Source organism: Cetorhinus maximus, chromosome 2 (genome assembly GCF_964194155.1).
Source record: "Cetorhinus maximus chromosome 2, sCetMax3.hap1.1, whole genome shotgun sequence".
Classification (NCBI taxonomy): Eukaryota; Metazoa; Chordata; class Chondrichthyes; order Lamniformes; family Cetorhinidae; genus Cetorhinus; species Cetorhinus maximus.
In genome coordinates this window covers 215,933,733-215,955,147 of record NC_135880.1, presented here as the reverse complement: position 1 = coordinate 215,955,147, position 21,415 = coordinate 215,933,733, and the positions used below count along the sequence as shown (strand labels likewise).

The following is a 21,415-nucleotide window of genomic DNA, read 5'->3' as shown; positions in this document are numbered from 1 at the left end:
AACGCAGCCCGCCAATGCCTTCATGCCGTCGTGAAGTGGGTCCCGCCATATTTTCCGTGCAAGCCACCTATCACGCCCGCCGCCACCTATCACGCCCGCCGCCACCTATCACGCCCGCCGCCACCTATCATGCCCGCCGCCAGCAGGCTCGGAAACTTCCACCCATTATCTGTAAAGAGACTACGACTGTGTCAGGCTGTTGCTTGACTGGTCTGTGAGACAGCTCTCCCGATTTTGGCACAAGCCACAAATGGTATTGCTGGGTTTCCCCTGCAGTGAAAAAAATTCTCCGCACATCACTTGATTAATGTGTACGTAGGTAGGTGGAGTGATACAGCTGCCATGCCTGTATATTAAGAGGAAAGACTGGAAAAACTTTAGGGCTGGGAGGAGACAGCAATTCCGCATTAGGAGTTGGAATTCCAGCAGATTTTCAATCCTGCTGATCAACTGGTTGGCCATTTACAGAAGAAGGTGGAAGCTGGCCAGCAGGGGAGCATGTAAATTGAGTAGGGCAGAAGCAGCTTTAGTTTCAGGATGAGGGAGGCGTTGCACCAGATGTGGAAGTATGCAGTCTTGGTGATGGCTTGATATGGGATTTGAAGGTCAAGACAGGGTCTAGCAGGATACTAAGATTGTGCACTGCCACTTGAGCCTCCAGCAAGAGGCTGGGATCAAGACCTAAACCATTAAATGTTCAAGTTAAAATGAACGGGATAACTTCAGTCTTGCCAAAGTTGAGCAGCAGGAAGTTTTGGCTCATTTATGACTTGATGTGAGGCAGGTAATCAGATAGTACAGTGATATGTGGAACTGGCCATAGTGATGGAAATGTTACAGACAGAGGAAAGATAAACTGACCCCCCAATTCCTTCCCTTCTGCCCCTAATCAGTTTGGTTTATTTTTGAGAAGGTAAATGTGTGTGTTTCTAAACCCCCACTAGTGTATGGTCAATTTAAAAGGTACCAGCGGCAGACTTTCATGGGTTTAAACAAAGAGGATTATTTATTCCCATACTCACCCCAAAAGATCTAAACGCTACATCAGTCACACACCACACACTCAAGAAAGATACAATTAAAGAAGATAGTGCACTTCTACAAGTATTAAACCAGAAGAATAGTTCACAGTTTACGTGTCTTTACAAGTCCAGTGAAGAAGGAAGATATTCCTGCTCTTGAATTGCAAATCAGGTAAATTCAGATGGCTGGGGGTCAGATATCAGAATTACTTTGAAGAGAAGAATGTTCAGGTCATGAAGTCAGGCACTCGTGGCTGTCATATCAGGAGGTCCAATTTCTTTACAGATGAACTTGGAGCTTTGGAATTGGGCTGGGAGGCTTTTTAAAAGACTCTTAAGCCTTTTGGTTCTTAAAGGGAAAGGTGGCACAGCCTTTCTTTGCAGCTGTCAGTATTATTCTGCAGACATGTCTCTTCTGAGTTTTGGAATAAAAGGATTTCAGCATCAGAGAACCAGTTTCAGTCATGTGATCAACACTCATTGATATATAATAGAAGGTACCTTGTGGTCTTTCACACTTAACATGTGGATAACTGGTCTCATCAGATTTCCTTTGTTACATTGCAAACCTGTAGGCATATAGTCTAGGAGCAGGATTTGGATGTGACGAGCCAGCCAAAAGTCCATTGGTGGGCTAGGCTGGAAAATTCTGGCCAAGAAGTTCATTGCCTCTGTGTTTTGGAGTAAGCTTTGAACAATGGCAGGCATGAATTCTACAAAGGAGTGCTGCCTAGGCATGCCCATTCAAATAATGATCATGGTAGGGTTTTTAGCAGTAGGAGGGGAAGCAACGATGAACTTTAGGGCATACCAAAGGTGACTGGGTGCTCTAGGAGAAGCCATTGCAGGATATATACTGTCTCTGGGTCAGATAAGGCTGGTTAATGTGAGTGTTATATATCAAAGTGGACTATAGAGACAGGGTGGTGTTGAAGGTTGGGATAATTGGCAGCTTCGAGATTTCAGAAGCTAATCAGGTCAAGAAGAGAGAATGCATTATTGTCAGAGTCAGATAAAATCTTGATAATAGCCTTAATAAGAGCAGTTCGTATCATAGCTGTCAGAAACTGAAGGAACTCTGAAAAAGAAGTGTGATGATGTATGATTGATTGTTGAATGTTAACTCCATGGGAAGAATTTTCCCGTTGGCGAGCGGGGGGGAGCGGGTCCCGCTCGCTGAAGCGTAAAATGTCATGCGGTGATGTCGGACGGGCGTCCCGACATCACTGCGCATCATTTAGATTGTCAGTTCAGCAGGCGTGCAGCTGGGAACTGTCAAAGGCCTGTTAAGGCCATTAGCAAAGTAATTAAAGTTGTTAAGAATGCTGCCCGTCTAACCTTAAGATTGGCGGGGGGCAGGTGAAGAGCCCAGGCGGCCTTCGCATTTTTCATGAAACTTCATCCACGGGCGGGATGAGGTTTCATGAAGGGTTTATTAATAAAATAAAATGTTTTTAAAAAATTAATGGACATGTCCCAGCTCATGTGACAGTTTCACATGAGGGGACATGTCTTTAAAAAAAATTTTCACCTTTACTAAATTTTCCAGAACTTAAACTAATCTCCCTGAGGCACCTCTGTACCTCAGGGAGATTTCTGTGCTTGTTTGCGGGCCTTAATTGGCCCGCCCAAGTAAGATGTCGGCATGCACCTGATTGGGGGCACCGATCGGGTACGCGCTCGCTCCCGCCCTTCCGACGGGGGGATAGTTCAGCCCCATGTTTCAGCACTTGAGAGAGAAAAGGGAATTTGGTATTGGAGAAATAGTTGGACAGGGTGGAGAAGTAAGTGGACTTTTTAAGGAGTAAGTTGATGACAGTAGTTTTGAATAGGAGAAGTATTGCTTGAGGAGATGGAGTAATTAATGATCAGCAAGTGATGAGCCAAGACGTGATAGTTGAGTTGCCAGTAGCTGGAAGGGAGTATCAAAAGAATGGTCGGTAAGTTTCACCTGTGATATGGCCATCCCTTGGTCAGACAATGAGATAAGTACAAGGCTTTCTGCTGCAATAATTTTAGCACATGCTCAGATTGATAGATACTAGTGCAGATGTTGGTAATACCACTGTATGTCAGAATTATTTTCATTTCCAAATGGCATCAAGAAACAGCTGAGTACACTGAGCATAGCAAAGTCTATGGGCCCTCACAAAATCCCAAATGTGGTGCTGAAAGAAGGAATTAGATTTATTTCACACCTTTCATGACTTCCTAAAGCACTTCATAGCCATTCACATACTTTTGAATCATCATCACTGTTGTAATGTAGGAAACTCAGCAGTGAGTTTGCATACAGCAAGGTTTCCCAAACAGCAATGTGACGCTGATCAGGTAATTTGTTGCTGGAGATATTGGTTGAGAGATAAATATTGGCTAGGACAGCAGGGATAACTCCCCTGCTCCTCTTCAATATAGTTGCAGGAATCTTTTATATTTGAAGACCTGTGCTCCTAAACTAGCCTTGCCTCTAGCTAAACCATTCCAGTACAGCTACAACACTGACATTGTGAAAACTCGCCTAGCTGTGCCTTGTCCACAAAAAATAGGATGAATCCAATTAGTCCAATTAATGCCCCATTGGCCTACTCCCAATCATCAGTAAAGAGAGGAAGAAGTTGACAGTAATGTTATCAAGTGACAGTCACCAATAACTTGCTCATCGATGATTATTTTGGGTTTCAACATGACCATTCAGCCACAGACTTCACCACAGCCTTGGTCCAAATGTGGACACAGATCTGAATTCCAGGGGCGTGGTGAAAGCAACTGTCCTGATATCAAGGCAGCATTCAGCCAAATATGGCACCAAGGAGCCCGAGTAAAACTGGTTAATGGGAATCAGGAGGAAAATACACTTATGGCTAGATTTATAGCTGCCAAAAAGAAAGATGGTTATGGTTGCTAGAGGACAATCATCTGTGCCATTGGATCTTATTGCAGAAGTTCCTTAGAGCAACGTTCTAGACCAAACTATATTCACCTGCTTCATCAATGACTTTTCCTCCATAATATCAGAAGTAGAACGACGTTGCTGATAATTGCCCCATTTCTAGATGCATTCACAATTAGTAAGATAGTGAAGCAATGCACGCCAACATCCAGGATTGGGCTGATAAATGACAAGTAACACTTGTGACCTACATCAAGCCATGACCAACTCTAACATTGAAGAACCTAACCTTGTCGTTCAATTGCATTATAATTGTTGTTCTCCATTATCAACATCTAGGATGGGGAAGGGGAGTCACTGTTGAGAAACACATAAATGTCATATCTTCCAGAGAAGGTTAGAGGTTGGGTATTCTTGTGAGTAGCTCATCTGATTCCCCAAAGCCCCTCCATTCTTCAAACCACAAATCAGGAATATGATGGAATACTCTGAACATGCTTGGATGGGTGCAAGAACACCAAGAGGATTGGCACCATCCAGGACAGTGCAGTATGTATATTAACAGGCAAATGAGAACACCAGCACCTTCAAGTTCCCTACAAGTCGCACAACATCCTGACTTCAGCATATTGCTGTTCCTTTGCCACTGGGGGAGTGGTGGCATCGTGGTATTGTCACTGGACTGATATTCCAGAGACTCCAGGTTCAAGTCCCACCATAGCAGATGGTGAAATTTGAAATTAAAAGAAAGATGACCATGAAACCATTCTGATTGTTGTAAAAACCCATCTGGTTCACATGTCTTTTAGGAAGGAAATCTCCTGTCCTTACCTGGTCTGGCTTACATGTGACTTGACTCCTGACTGCCCTCTGAAGGGCAATTAATTAGGGGTGGGCAATAAATGATGGCCTAGCCAGCAATGCCTACAACCCATTAACGAATAAAGAGCATTCCCCCCTCTCAAGTTTCTCAGCTCACGCAGCACTCCCCTATGCCCCTCCCCCACCCACCCACCCCCTGGTCTCACAGCTCTGGCAGCACCCTCTACCCCCTACTCTCACAGCAGCACTGAATTCCCCACAGCTTTGACACACCCCTCTCCTCCACGGCAGGCTGCCCCTTAATTTTCTCTGCCAGAGTTTGTCACCCTGGGTGCAATGGGTTTACAATGCTTTCAGATGTGCTGCAAAATGTTTTATCCTTATTTTTTTTGAATATGCAATGAACTGAAGATCAGAGAGGGAGATTAAAAATGAAATGAACTGAAGTTCATGGAGATTAAAATATACAATGAACTGAAGATCAAGGAGATTAAAAATGCAATGAAATAAAGATCAGAGAGATTAAAAATGCAATGAACTGAAGATCAGGGAGATTAAAAAATGCAATAAAAAAGATGAGGGATTAAAATTGCAGCGAAGATGAGATTTTAAAATGCAATGAAACGGAGGTGAGAAAGATTCAGAAATGCAGTGAAACGGAGGTGAGAGAGATTCAGAAATGCAACGAAACGGAGGTGAGATTCAGAAATGCAACGAAACGGAGGTGAGAGAGATTTAGAAATGCAACGAAATGGAAGTGAGAGAGATTCAGAAATGCAACGAAATGGAGGTGAGATATATTTAGAAATGAAATGGAGGTGAGATTCAGAAATGCAACGAAATGTAGGTGAGAGAGATTCAAAATGCAACGAAATGGAGATGAGAGAGATTCAGAAATGCAACGAAATGGAGATGAGAGAGATTCAGAAATGCAACAAAATGGAGGTGAGCTTCAGAAATGCAACGAAATGGAGGTGAGCTTCAGAAATGCAACGAAATGTAGGTGAGATTCAGAAATGCAACGAAATGGAGGTGAGAGAGATTCAAAATGCAACGAAATGGAGGTGAGATATATTTAGAAATGAAATGGAGGTGAGATTCAGAAATGCAACGAAATGTAGGTGAGAGAGATTCAAAATGCAACGAAATGGAGATGAGAGAGATTCAGAAATGCAACGAAATGGAGATGAGAGAGATTCAGAAATGCAACAAAATGGAGGTGAGCTTCAGAAATGCAACGAAATGGAGGTGAGCTTCAGAAATGCAACGAAATGGAGGTGAGATGCAGAAATGCAACGAAATGTAGGTGAGATTCAGAAATGCAACGAAATGGAGGTGAGAGAGATTCAGAAATGCAACGAAATGGAGGTGAGATTCAGAAATGCAACGAAATGGAGGTGAGATTCAGAAATGCAACGAAATGTAGGTGAGATTCAGAAATGCAACGAAATGGAGGTGAGAGAGATTCAGAAATGCAACGAAATGGAGGTGAGAGAGATTCAGAAATGCAACGAAATGGAGGTGAGAGAGATTCAGAAATGCAACGAAATGGAGGTGAGAGAGATTCAGAAATGCAACGAAATGGAGGTGAGAGAGATTCAGAAATGCAACGAAACGGAGGTGAGATTCAGAAATGCAACGAAATGGAGGTGAGATTCAGAAATGCAACGAAATGGAGGTGAGAGAGATTCAGAAATGCAACGAAATGGAGGTGAGAGAGATTCAGAAATGCAACGAAACGGAGGTGAGATTCAGAAATGCAACGAAATGGAGGTGAGAGAGATTCAGAAATGCAACGAAATGGAGGTGAGAGAGATTCAGAAATGAAATTTAAGTGAGAGAGATTTATAAATGAAGTGTAGATGAGAGGGAGGGAGGTTAAAAACGCAGTGGAGATGGGAGAAGGTGGAGGAAATGTTTGATGTCCATAGAAACGGAAATGGGTCGTTCCCTTTGACGTCACGTCCGTTTTACGGCAGTAGCTCTGCCGTGCGGCGGAGGTCATTGCGGAGAGGCTGAGGCTGAGCTTGTGCTTGTGCTGCTCCCTCTGCCACCTCCCCCCCGCACTCCCTCCCCCGGTACCCGGCCTCACTATGCTCCGTCAGGCCGTTCGGCTCCGGCCGTGTGTCCGGCTCCACCCCGGCTCCCGGCCCGAGTGCCGGGCGGCGATCGCGGGGCCCGGCCGGCCTCCTCCTCCTCCCTCCTCCCGCTGCTGGTACTCGCTCAGCGCCTACGGCAAACCCGGCTCTGGCCCCGGCCCCGGCCCCGGCCCTCAGCGCTTCCTGCTGCCCAGGAGCGGGCTGCCGTCCCCGGCCAGGAGGTGGTACAGCCTCCCCCCACATCAACTGGTGAGCAATAGGGGAAAGAGGGTGAAGGGAGGATCAGACCGGGTCTAAACTGTTCCCAAGGGCAGGAGCCCTCAGTAACCAGAGCACAGAGGTCGCAGCCCTTTAATTGATAACAGTTTATTCATTGATTCCAGTGCCTTTCTACTCGTTTGCAGCTCCATATATTCTCCACTCTTGAGTCACAAAGTTCTGGGTTCAAGCCCCACAGAAAATCAAAGCCGACACTGACAGTGCAGTAACCTGCGGGAGTGCTGCATTGTCGGAGGTGCCATGTTTCGGATGAGACGTCAAAACCGACGCACCGTCTGCCGTCTCGGGCGCATGCTCTTCCGAAAGAGGGGCAGCGTTTGCTGCCGCACTGGGACACTGGTTTACGCATTCCTGCAGGGCACCCGTTCTGTCTGCCGGCATGTGTGTGTGCGTGTGGTTAACGCCATGCTGAGCGACGAGGTCAGGAGGAGGGTGGTGAGGGCTCGGGGGGGGGGGGCCACGAGTGGAGGCGGCAAGAGGGCCAGTGATTGGAGATGGACAACGGGTGCAGAACGATAACATCACTGATGGACAGAGTGGGTGCTGAGCGGGCATGCACTACCACCTGTGTGGTGGTAGGAGTTACAGTTTTTGTAGAAGAGCAGGAGAGCTGACCCTGCTGCCCTGGCCAATGTTTATTCCTCAATCAACATCACAAAAATAGAATATCTGGTTATTATTATGTTTCGGGAGTTTGCTGTGTGCAAGTTGGCTGCTGTGTTTTCTACAACAGTGACTTTCTTCACTTCAGAACTACTTCATTAGTTGTAAAGTGCCTTGAGACCTCCAGTGATTGTGAGGGGCGCCATATAAATTCGGAAAGTACGAAAATGCTTGAGTCAAGTTTTGCTTTTCCGGAGCCAAAATTATTTCGAGCTCTTGGGTTTCTGTACATCATGTTATGGTTTTAAAGTCATTTGTTGCTCCTATGTCCCAGATTTGTTGTTCTGTTACTGGTAAAATAAGTTCAGTCATGCAGATTGGGAAATTTTGTTTTTTATTATGTGCTGCAGCTGCTTTTTATTTCCCTGGATTCTGGACCTAATTTCTGATATTCCACAAATCCCCCCAAAGTTCTTAAATCATCTGGGAAAGAAGTAGAATTTAGATTTTTGTTGGACAAAAGAACTGAACTCCCAAGGTGAGGTGAGAGTGACTGCCCTTGACATCAAGGCCGCATTTGACCGAGTGTGGCATCAAGGAGCCCTAGCAAAACTGGAGTCAGTGGGAATCGGGGAAAACTCTGCTGGTTGGAGTCATACCTAGCATAAAGGAAGATGGTTATGCTTATTGGAGGTCAGTCATTTCAGCTCCAGGATATCACTGCAGGAATTCCTCAGGGTAGTGTCCTCAGCCCAACCATCTTCAGCTGCTTCATCAATGACCTTCCTTCCACCAGAAGGTCTGAAGTGGGGATGTTCGCAGATCATTGCACAATGTTCAGCACCATTCGCAACTCCTCAGATACTGAAGCAGTCCATGTCCAAAGGTAGCAAGACCTGGACAATATCCAGCCCTGGGCTGACAAGTGGCAAGTAACATTTGTGCCACACAAGTGCCAGGCAATGACTATTTCCAACAAGAGAGAATCTAACCATTGTTCTAACTGTAGACGTTCAGTGGCAGTATCTTCACGAAGCCCCACGATCAACATCCTGGGGGTTACCATTAACCAGAAACTGAACTGGACTAGTCATATAAATACTGTGGCTATAAGAGCAGGTCAGAGGCTAGGAAACCTGCGACAAGTAACTCACCTCCTGACTCCCCAAAGCCTCGCCACCATCTACAAGGCACAAGTCAGGAATGTGATGGAATACACCCCACTTGCCTGGATGAGTGCAACTCCCACAACACTCAAGAAGCTTGACACCATCCAGAACAAAGCAGCCTGCTTGATTGGCGCCCCATTGACAAACGTTCACTCCCACCACCACCGACACACAGTAGCAGCAGTGTGTACCATATACAAGATGACTGCAGGAACTCACCAAACCTCCTTAGTCGGCACCTTCCAATCCATGACCACTACTATCTATAAGGATAAGGGCAGCAGACAGGCAGGAACACCATCTCCTGGAAGTTCCCCATCCTGACTTGAAAATATATTGCCGTTCCTTCACGGTTATAGGGATAAGGTAGGGGAGTGGGACTGGGTGGAATGCTCTTTCAGAGAGCCAGTGCAGACTTGTTGGGCCGAATGGTCTCCTGCACTGTAAAGATACTGTCGCTGGGTAATAAATCCTGGAACTCCCTAACAGCACTGTGGTTGTACCTACAACACGTGGACTGCAGCGGTTCAAGAAGGCAGCTCACCACCACCTTCTCAAGGGCAATTCGGGTTGGGCAATAAATGCTGGCCTAGCCAGCGAAGCCTACATCCCATGAACAAAAAAAAATTGTAAACATTTCCTCAAACATTTTTAACTGACCTTGCTGAATCCTTAAATATCTTTCCCATCACAACATTTTAAAGTCCTCTAATCTTACAATTTAAAACTTTATCGAAATGGAGATACTAAATATAACTGTGATCAATTGTTCACAAACTGAATAGTATTATTAGAAAAATTGAATATTTTGTAGGGGTTATAAGAGCTTAAATGGTAAATGGGAGTTAGTTAGATGGCTGTTGCAATATTAACATAAGATGATGGAAGAGCCTTAATAGAAAGGTAAAATATTTAAGAGGCTCAGAACATGTGACTGGTTGAGACAACATTCTTTAAAAATATTTTTCGTATGTGGACGATGCTGCCTAGGCTGAATTTATTATCAGTTCTTTCCCTGAGCGGCTGTTGGTAAACAACCTCCTTGGACCACTGCAGTCCTTATGGTGATGGTATTCCCATGGCGCTGTTAGGTAGTAAATTCCAGGATACTAATGCAGCAATGATGAAAGAACGGTGATATATAACTAAGACTGGATGCTGTGTAACTTGAAGGTGATAATGTGCTCGTGATATTGCTGCTCTTGGCCTTCTTGGTAATGGGAGGTTAAGGGAAGGACTTTGGAGAAAGTAACCTTATCACGTAACTGTAGGAGTTAAACACCAGCTGCTGCATTGTTGAGCTGTTTTTGGTTTTGGGCCCTGCATTTTTTTTTTAGCTGTAGGAAGTTCTGTGGAGGTCATTTTCCAGTTTGATTTGAAATCTGATACTGAGTGATTCCTGTGATTGCCATTATAGTATTGTGCTACAGCACGCTAGGCTTGATTTACAACCTGCTGCTCACAATTACTGAGTTTTATTGATCAGAGTTTTGAGTAACGGTCAGAGATGTAAGTATTGTTTCCAAGTTACGTTGGATGCTGAATGTCCAATTTAGCACTTTCCACTTTTTGAATAGGCTGCCTGGAAGTTTCCACACCAAATATCTGCCTTCTCACTAATGTGTTTTCAAAAACCTAATTCTAATTACAGACATTCATTCCATCCACCACTGACGCACAGTAGCAGCAGCGTGTACCATCTACAAGATGCACTGCAGGAATTCACCAAGGCTCCTTAGACAGCATCTTCCAAACCCACGACCACTACCATCTTGAAGGACAAGGGCAGCAGATAGATGGGAACATCACCACCTGGAAGTTCTTCTCCAAGTCACTTACCATCCTGACTTGGAAATATATCACTGTTCCTTCACTGTCGCTGGGTCAAAATCCTGGAACTCCCTTCCTAATAGCACTGTGGGTGTACCTACACATGGACTGCAGCAGTTCAAGAAGGCAGCTCACCACCACCTCCTCAAGGGCAACTAAGGATGGGCAGTAAATGCTGGCCTAGCCAGCGAAACCCACATTCCGTGAATGAATAAAAAAAAATGCCTGCCCTTTTTGAATGGTTGCTGCCTAGATGCATGTTTTGAAGAGTTGCCTTTCAGAGAAATGTATGAGACCCATTTTACTGATCTGACTTGATGGTCTTAAAAGCAAGTCCATAACTTTCAGGATGGCTGGAAATATGTAAAATCTCTTAAGCCCAGTTAGTCTTTCGATGAAGTGCTCGCACGGTTTACAAAATCTTTTGAAGTCCTTTAGGAGTGTTTCCGTAATTTTTAATTGCTTGTCCATTTCTTCTGTTTCTGCTGGAATTTTTTTGTCATGGGAGCTAAATTTAGACTAAAGGATGAATAATGGCCTTGGTTAATAACGTTTTTTGAAAGATGATGCTCTTTATTCAGTTATTGTACGGGTAAGGTGTCTCAAATCCGGTCAGCCGAGAAAACCAGAGATGTCCAAAAACCAGACATTTTTATAAGCTGCTATGCATGAATTTTAATTCTTATCAAATGAGTAAAACAGCTTACTGGCTTATTCAGCTAGGTGCTGCATTGGCGCTGTGATGTGCTGGACTAGTTATTGGTTTCGTGCGCATCAGTAATGCTCCGAGTGATCCAAGTGACCTTTGACCTGGCTCACCCGACCTGAGAACTGGCAAAGATCCGAAATCCAGTGTGGACTTGGACTCGGACTCAAGGTTGTCGATTTTGAGACATTGTATCTGTACCCAGAAGAGCTGACTGACTCATTGCTATTTTATTCATAGGTGCCATTGCCTGCCCTGTCACCCACAATGCAGATGGGAACTATAGCCCGGTGGGAGAAGAAGGAAGGAGATAAAATAAACGAGGGAGATTTAATAGCTGAGGTATGTGCAATTAAAATCCTGTTTTATCTATGTGCATTAGAGAACTTCGAACATGAAAAAGCTCACCAGCCTTTTATTTGTACGGCCAGTTTGTTGTGATGCTGAGTGTTTGGAGTGTATCTAAGTGATCCTGAATATCTGCTTTTACACTACTGTTCTCTTGGTTTTCATTCCAGAGTTCATACACTTGTTACCCATAACCTTATCCTGGCAACAGAATTGTACATTTGTGAAAAATTGGGCCTACCAACTCTGTCACTGGGATCAAGAATTTAATAGTGTGGCTGTGGAGAACCTAGGCAGTGATGCCAATTGTAAAGAATTTGAACTAGACAATAGCGGTGGAAAAGTCATTACGATGGTGGCTTCTTTTCATGGGTGCATAGCAATATCATGTCATGTCTACTTTCTGTGTTGGCCACTTGTTTGTATCAATGTGTGGTATCAAAGTATGAGGTTTATCAAGTTGTGACAATTAGGCAACAACAAGCTTTTCTATCTTTGCTATTTGATGCCCTGTGGTTTTTTTAATCGTATGCCCCATATTAGGACTATTTTCTACTGTTAAGATCTCTTCAGCCTGTTTTTATACCTTATTATTGAGAATGAAAGTTGTTACATTTTAAAAGATAATCAGAAAGTCATGGGCTCAGGCCCCACTCCAGAGATTTCAGCATAAAGTCAAATCTGACATTTCAGGGGAGTACAGTAGTCTTGGAGATGCCGTTTTTCAAGTACGATAAGCAAGGCACTGTCTGCCCTCTCAGGTGGAAGTAAAAGATTCCGTGGCACCACTCGAAGGCGAACAGAGGAATTCTCTCAGTACCGTAGCCAACAAGAAATGACCATCTGGTCTTTTTTTTGTGTGTGGGGTCTTGCTGTGTGCAAATTAGTATTGCCTTTGCTTACACTACAATTGTAACTACGCTTAATTGGCTGTGAAGCACTTTGACGTATCCTGAGGATGTGAAAGATGCCGTATTAATACCAATTCATTTTTTCTAATCAAAACTCTACAAAAGAACTGACAGCTTGCACAGGCCTCTAATGACATTCACTGAAAAACCAGAATTAAGATGCAGTCAGTAATCTAATTGTATAATAACCAACTATAATGTATTGCTTAAACTGCATTCTTGTATTTGTTTTTGATGAAATAGTATCCAAGGTCATAGTAACATGTTTAGGCAAAATGTTCTGAGTTGATAATTATTGCATTTTATTGACTTTACTGATGAGAACAAATAAAACTAGCTTTATAAAACAAGAAAACAAAAGGACAGTAAAATGCAAATGACTTTTCATTCACAATCTTTTTAAAAAATTATTCATGGGATGTAGGCATCGCAGGCTAGGCGCCCATATTGCCCTTGCTCAGGGGGCTTTTTTTTAAGAGTCTGGAGTCACATGTCAGCCAGCAGACTTTCCTTCCCTAAAGGGCATTAGAACCAGATGTGTTTAACAAACGTCAATGGTTTCATGGTCATCATTAGACTTTTAATTCCAGATTTTTATTTCAAATTTCACCATCATCTCTGGTGGGATTTGAACCCGGGTACCCAGACCATTATAAGGTCTCTGGAGTTCTGGCCTAGTGACAATACCACTGTGCCACCACCTCCCTTAATCTATTCTGAGACTTCATGGAACATAAGAACTAGGAGCAATTCAGCCCCTTGAGCCTGCCCCACCATACATTCAAATACGTTCATGGCTGATCTCATTTCGGCCTCAACTCCAATTTTCCGCCCTCTCCCCATAATCTTTCAACCCGTTACTAATTAAAAATCTGTCTATCTCCTCAAATTTATTCAGCGTCCCGGCATCCACGGCACTCTGAGGTAGTGAATTCCACAGATTCATGACCCTTTGAGAAAAGTAATTCCTCCTCATCTCTGATTTAAATCTACCACCGCTTAGCCTAAAACTATGGCCTCTCGTTCTAGAATGGGGAAACATCCGCTCCAAGTCTACTTTGTCTACCCCCTTTAGCTTCTTATATACCTCAATTAGATCTCCTCTCATCCTTCTAAACTCTAGCGAGTATAGGCCTAAACTGCTCAATCTCTCCTCATAAGACAAGCCCCACATCTCTGGAATCAATCTAGTGAACTTCCTCTGAACCGCCTCCAATGCAACTACATCCTTTCTCAAGTAAGGGGACAAAAACTGCACAGTACTCCAGGTGCGGTCTCACCAATGCCTTGTACAGTTGCAACAACACTTCCCTATTTTTATACTCTATTCCTTTAGCAATAAATGCCAAAATTCCATTTGCCTTCCTTATTACCTGCTGTACCTGCATACCAGCTTTCAGCGATTCATGCACGAGGACACCCAGATCCCTCTGCACTGAAGCTTCTCTCCATTTAAATAATAAGTCGCCTTTTTATTCTTCCGACTAAAATGGATAACCTCACACTTATTCACATTAAACTCCATCTGCCAAATTTTGGCCCATTCACCTAACCTGTCCATATCCGTTTGTAAATTTCTTATTTCTTCATTGCAACTTACTTTCCCACCTATTTTGGTGTCATCTGCAAATTTAGCTATAGTACCTTCTATCCCTGAATCCAAGTCAATAATATAGATTGTAAATAGTTGGGGCCTGAGGACCGAACCCTGTGACACCCCACTAGTTAAAGCTTGCCATCCAGAAAAAGACCCATTTAACCCGACTCTCTGTTGGTTAGCCAATCCTCTATCCAAGCTAATATATTACCCCTAACTCCATGTGATCTTATCTTGTGTATTAATCTTTTGCGCGGCACCTTAAAGGAACGGGCTTGCATGGAGAATGACATCAAGCTATGGTATTAGGCGGAGCAAATAAAGTGGCTAATCCTTGTCACTCAATGGTCTATCAGTCATCAGCAGTCAGCCCAAAATGTTACAAAATATGTCAAGCAGTGCTTGCAACATTGTAATGTTTAGAACTATTCTGGATTATAGTGTAAATGATGAAATCAGATTAATGCCAACAAGTTAAATATTAATAGGCTTCTGAGCTTGAGAGCCAACAGCTTCCTACAGGAAGGCTAGTTTATGCCAACCAGCTGGTAGCAATTCTGAGGAAAGATGTCCAGAGTTGATTTTAAACATAAAAGTGGCATTGTTTTGCAGAATTATTGTGTTCCTTTTCTCTTGTGTATCAAAATATATGTGTATTTTCTCATAAGGTGGAAACAGACAAGGCAACAGTAGGCTTCGAGAGTATTGAAGAATGTTATATGGCGAAAATCCTAACGCAAGCAGGAACCCGAGATGTGCCACTTGGTACGATCATCTGCATCACAGTTCAAAAGTGAGCATGAAGATAGTTCTAAATAATGTTCCACGCTCTCTGTATCAGTATGTGGTTTCTCTCATGTGATTTCTGTATTCAATAGAATATTTTTATATACCATATTCAAATCGACACGTACTGGCTACAGTTGTGTTGTATGTTTACTGCTATAAGTAAATGTTAAGTTCTAGGTGCTTTTAAGAACAAATAACATTTTAAGGGTTCCATCCTCCTCATTTCAGACTTCTCACTATTCCCTGTTTGAAAAGGTTGCTAGACAGCCTCCAGTAATTGCCCCAGCTGTTAAGAGGTGCACAGGGACAGCCTGAGGTGACTCCTCTTGACTAATTCATTCAGAAGAGCTCATCTTTTCCATCTTCCAAGTGATAGCACAATTGGAAGCATGGTGTATGAGAACTTAAGTGTTCAGGACATTGCATTAAACCTCCAATTACATTGTACTATCCTCAAGAATCTTCATTGTTTCTGTCCTGTGAAGCACCTTGGGCATTTTATTACTTTAAAGATACTGTGCAAACACAAGTTGTCGTTGTAATGACAGCAAGGCATCTCCATTGTGTACAAACTCATTTCTTGACTGTGATCCAAAACCATGATACTATGTTGATGTTTCAAAACTGCAAAGCAGAAGTTAAATATTAAGACACACAGCAAGCTGTTTTGCAATAGGAGTTAGTCAAAGAATATTGTCATTAATATTATTCAGTCATGCTTATCAGAATTTGTAATAAAGCAGGCAAACTTTGGGATAATGGTTGCAATCCAAACTCTGCTAGCACAAACTAAGCAATAAGTTTCTACATTTTAAACAGCTGACAGACAGAATGGATACACTTAATGTATAACTAAAATATGTAAAGCTGAATTGAAATATAATATAGAAGCAGGACAAACAAAGTTTGACTATTACAGATACCTCAAACTCTTAATTGAGCCAGAACATTTTTGCATAAAGAACACCTGAAATGGAGGTCTGTAATTTTATGAATATGTAGAATTTTCAAATTTGGCCTTCTGATTTACTCTTACTGCACCATTAAATCAACAAAATTAAAGTTAACAGTGGTTAAAGTAACTTTCATTTGTGTGTTCCAGCACGCTGTGCACTTTCCATTCTTGAATATGATTTTCTACATCTCCTTATCATGAAACATCCTAATGAAAAGGAAAATTAAAAGCCAGGTTTCATGCTAAGTTAACTCATTTCAGTTGTAGCAACCGTTGAGTAGCTACAACCGATCTCGGTGTAAACTGTCAAGCAGAAGGAAAGAGCCAAAGTTCCTGCTTCTAATAAGTAAGCAGAGACACCTGCTAGAAAATGCATACGCGTCTGTTGGATGAGAAGAGAATTGGGTCCAAATCTTGAGTGAGTCATAACTTCCTGCAGCTAAAAGTTGGGAAGGCCAAAACCATCATCTTCAACCCCACCAAAAATGCAGTCCACATTCTATGCTATACCAAATCCTGCCTTCTGTGCATCTTTTCCACTGCCATTGGTGTCTGTGCCATGAACCACATGGTTCCATTCCCTCCCTAAACCCCACCTCCCTCTCTGCTAAGACCCTCCTGAAATCCCTTCTCTGACCAGCTTTTGGTCGTTCCAGCTAACCTGATTTCCCTTGGCCAGACATCCATTTTCCTTATAGTGCTTTGGGAATTTTTTTTCTGCATTAAAGTCATTACAATAATACATAACTTTGTAGTAAATTTTAAAGAATGTGCATTTATATAATGCCTTTGCTGAAAAAAGAGACATGCTGTCATCTTGCACTTATCAGGACAGAATCGCAAGAATACCAAATCTCAATGGGAACAACAATTTATACTGCATGAGAAGAGGGTGCTGATTGGTTGGCAGGTGGACTCTGATTGGTAGAGGCGTTGCCATGGAGAATGAACCAGGGAACAATTAACTGCCAAGCTTTTGTTTAAATTCAAACCAGGCAAGTCGACTCTGGTCAAGGCGTTGCCTGGGGAATGAACCAGGGAATGGCTGTTCCCCAAGCTTTTGTTTAGTTGATGAAGGTGCAATGTGTGGACATGTTATTTCTGCTTGCAAAGGACAGGGCCCTGTGTGTGAATATATGTAGCTTGTAGAGTGCATAAGTGAGCCATGTTGAGAGTCATAATGCCTTTCATGTCCTCAGGATGCCTCAAAGTGCTTCACAGCACTTTTGAGGTGTAGTGACTGTTTGTAAATTAGGGAAACATCGGCAGGCAATTTGTGCACATCAGGGTGATCTTGATTAAGGGGTAAATAATTGGCCAGGACACTGGGTGGACTCCCCCACTATTTTTTGAATTATGTCATTGGATCTTTTATATCCATCTGAGAGGACAGACAATTACTTGGTTTAATGTCGCATCTGAAAGATGGCACTCCCTCAGCACCACACTAAAGTGTCATCCTGGATTTGGTGCTCAAGCCCTGGAAGGGAAGTTGAACCCACAACCTTCTGACTCAGGTGAGATTTTTCCCACTGAGTCTAGGCTGAAAGCCAAAATCTGTATGTTGTGTATTGGAGGTTACCATGGTGGCTTGGAACTTGCTTGTTTGCCACGAGGTGGAGGGGAATTTCCCAAAGTTTCTTTTCCTAAATTGGCCAATGGTGGTTTTGTTTTGAGCTTTTTTCTGTGTGATCTTATGATGGCAGAGGGATGGATAGATACAGAGTTGATGTGAAAGTTGTACCATGTCTGGATAGGATGGGCTTAATTGATCACATGGGCTTATACCATCTTATCTTGTATCTTTGTTGAGTTAAGTCTACACTGTCTGTACAATCCATGTTGCTATTAAACTATGACACCAAGTGTAAACATCTCTCTGTCGCTTGTATTGTCTAGACCTGAGGATATTGAAGCTTTTAAGGATTACACTCCAGACGCAGCGGCAGCAGCTTCTGCCCCACCAGCCCCAGCAGCTGCTGCAACCCCTTCCACACCCTCATCTCCACCCAAAGCTCCAGGCAGTTCTTATCCTTCCCACATGAAGGTGAGCAAAAAGAAAATTGAAGTGTGAGCAGTTCTTCAAATTCTGTATTAGGTCAGTTTGGACTCCTTGACCTTACCGACCCACGTGGCCTCATCAATTCCAACTTGTCAGTCATAGATAAGGCCATGTGTTTGCCACTGGAAAATATTCTCCCAATTCATTTACAGCTGCACTTTCAAAATCCTAATTATTTAGCCTTTGGCCCTCCAATCACCAAGATATTTCTGCAGGCACCAATCCGCTCAACCATACTCTCACCTTCACCTTTGCCCTAGTTCCCTTTAAACCGATTACTCTGTCTCTCTGCCTGGCTGTTCTACCTGAACCCAGTCTTGAACAGATATCACAGACAGCCGGGTTGGCCATTTACCACCAGATTTGGCGGAGACCAAATGCAATATGAGATCCTGCTCTTGCCTGTCAAAACTGTTCACTATTCTACGATCATCTTCAAATTTGCTTTCATCACCCCTCTCCAGAACGTGTTGTCGCCTCTCAAATTTGGTCCTATCTTATCTGGAACTCCCTGTTTGAATCCCTCAAATCAGGTTTCTGTCCTTGCCACAGAACCAAAACAGTTCTTAACAAAGTCACAAGTTGCATCCTATCTAGCTGTGACTGTGGTAACTATCCCTTCTCGTTATTCACAACCTTTGACATGGTTGATAACACTAACCTCCTCCAAACTCTGTTCATCATCGTCCAGTTGGGTGGGACTGCATACATAGCGTTAACCTCTGATCTATCCTTGGCTCCTTCCTGTTTCTCATTGACATGCTGTTCTCTACGATGACATCCTAAAACACAACTTTGGTTTCCAACTGATGCTCCCTCTCTACCTCACCACTACCTCTCGATTCCTTCACTACAACTAAATTATCAGACTGCTTATCCAACATTCAACACTGGAAATTTCCTCCAACTAAATACTGGGACGAATGAAGGCCTTATTTTTGGTCCCCACCTCATACTGTTCCCTAACTGCTGATTCCATCCCTTTCCCTGAGAACTGTCTGAGGATGAGCCGGACTGATTGGAACCTTGTATCATATCTGACCTTAATATGAATTCTTGACCACATAATGCTATCGCTAAGATTGCCTACTTCCTGGCTGCACCCCTACCTTGGCTCAACCCTCATTCATTCCTTTATTACCATGGGACTTGAATATTACAATACACTTCTGACTGATTTCCCACAATTTACAATCTATAAACATGATTTTATCCAAAAATCTGCTGTCCATGTCCTCACTCACACCAAGTCCTGTGCTGGTTCTTGGTTAAACAACATCACAATTTAAAAAAATTCTCATCCTTGTTTTCAAGCTCCTCCATTGTCTCCCCCCTCCTAATCTCTAATCTCCTCCAGTCCCACAGCCCTCCAACATCCTGCACTCCCCCAATTCTGGTTCCCGATTTTAATTGTTTGGCTGCGCCTTCAGCTGTCAAGGCCCTGGAATTCCATCCCTAATCCTCACCACCCTCCTCTGTCCTCCTTTAAGATGCTCTCTAAAATGTACTCTGACCAAACCGTGCAATAATATCTCCTGATGTAAGTCACTGTCAAATTTTGTTTAATAACGCTTCTGTGAGGCACCTAGGGATTTTTCACCACATTAAAGACGCTTTATAAATGAAAGTTGCTGTTGGATTGTCTGGGACACTAACCAGTTTTTCTTATTGAAGGTTGATGTGTTTGTGACATAGCTCCAAAACGATGGAAAACACTCAATTATAGACATTTAAAAGTCTGTGAGTTAGTGGCCTGGTTTTTAACATTCTTAGCAAATGGGTCAATTTGGAAGCAAATTATTTGTATGCAAATTGAAAATTGAATTACAAATTCAAATTGAAAAATTGATTAATGTTTAATATGAGACATATATTTATGAAATTTATCGAAATGGCATTAGTAAGTTGGGGAACTGTATTGTGCATAATACTTTAGTGCCTAGAACTTTTTGATTTATCCTGCCTCTTTACTGGTTGTAGCGGAATGTATTCTGACTTGACTGTATGCAGAATAATAAGTAAAAGAGACAAAATGTGGCAAATTTCAGTACCGTATACCAATGATTTAATTTCCAGTTTAACTTTATTTAGCCTTTTTTTTATCACAATTGACTTTAGGATGTTGTAACTTTAAACTTAAAATAACTTTTTCAGTCAGCTCGCAAAATGCCTTGATTTCATTTAAAATTGGGCTGTGAAACACTGCATTATGTCTTAATCTACAAATCTAAAATTTCAGCTTGTGGTGATTATAAAGCCAGAATACGCTATCTATTTGCAGATTGTCTTGCCTGCTCTTTCTCCAACGATGACAGTGGGCACTGTTCAACGATGGGAGAAGAAAGTTGGTGAGAAGTTGCGTGAAGGTGACCTTATAGCAGAGATTGAAACAGACAAAGCAACAATAGGTATGCATTGACTTGAGTGAACCATTGTGTGTTTAACTTGAGTGAAATATTGTGCATTTAGGAACTTCAATTTTGCACACTGAACGAAACTTTAAAAGCAGTAAAAGTTGCCCATGAGTTTGGGGACTTGAACTCATTCTAGTTTGTTCACACCATGCTCTCATATTCTAATATGATTTTAGACACTGTTACACTGTATGTTAGGAGATTAGATTTGACTTGTCTCTTTATATGAGGAGTGTAAAGATTGGGGATGACTTAGCGTAGCACGATATTAAATAAAATTGTAACATGACAATGTGGTAATTATTGATACTTACATAGTTTATTTTATGAAAAAAATTTAAACATTTCCAAAGTTGTGTTCAAGATAAGCAGCATATAACAAAAATGTGATGATAATATAATTCATGGTGTTTCCAGAAAAGTAATTTAGAGATTTTTTGTTTTCCAAGTTTATTGTGGTTAGAATGCCCTATAAGCCAATTGACCAAATAAGCTTTATTATAGTACTGTATTATGGACAATCCATTGTGTTTCCTTAGGTTTTGAAGTAATGGAAGAAGGTTATTTGGCCAAGATTCTAATAGCTGAGGGTACACGGGATGTTCCTCTTGGGACATCACTGTGCATCATTGTAGAGAAGGAGTCGGATATTCCAGCATTTGCTGATTATGTGGAAACTGGAGTTGCTGATATTAAGCCACAACCTCCTCCACCGCCACCTCAAGTAAGAACCCATACTATATCTATAAATCTACAGGAGTAACATTCGTGCTTCAAATCTTCTGAAATCAGCTCCCCCTCCCCCCCCCCTACCCCACTCTCCCCTCTCCCCTCCCATCCATGTTCAAACTCTGGCGGCCATTTGGCATTTACAATAGTTTGTCTAAGTGCTTGTTGTTTGTGTGTGAACCTTGAATGT

The 21,415-nt window shown here is 42.6% G+C and overlaps 1 protein-coding gene across 1 annotated transcript in view; it reads left to right on the top strand.

The window, feature by feature from the left end:
- Positions 1–6,742: 6,742 nt before the first annotated feature.
- Positions 6,743–21,415, top strand: part of dlat (dihydrolipoamide S-acetyltransferase (E2 component of pyruvate dehydrogenase complex)) — a 29,327-nt gene continuing 14,654 nt past the window's right edge. The window contains exons 1-6 of the mRNA XM_078532287.1: positions 6,743–7,082; positions 11,661–11,762; positions 14,945–15,069; positions 17,920–18,067; positions 20,364–20,490; positions 21,036–21,220. Of these exons, the coding sequence (XP_078388413.1) occupies positions 6,828–7,082; positions 11,661–11,762; positions 14,945–15,069; positions 17,920–18,067; positions 20,364–20,490; positions 21,036–21,220 (942 nt within the window). The 5' untranslated portion in view covers positions 6,743–6,827. The remainder of the gene's footprint in view (positions 7,083–11,660; positions 11,763–14,944; positions 15,070–17,919; positions 18,068–20,363; positions 20,491–21,035; positions 21,221–21,415) is intronic.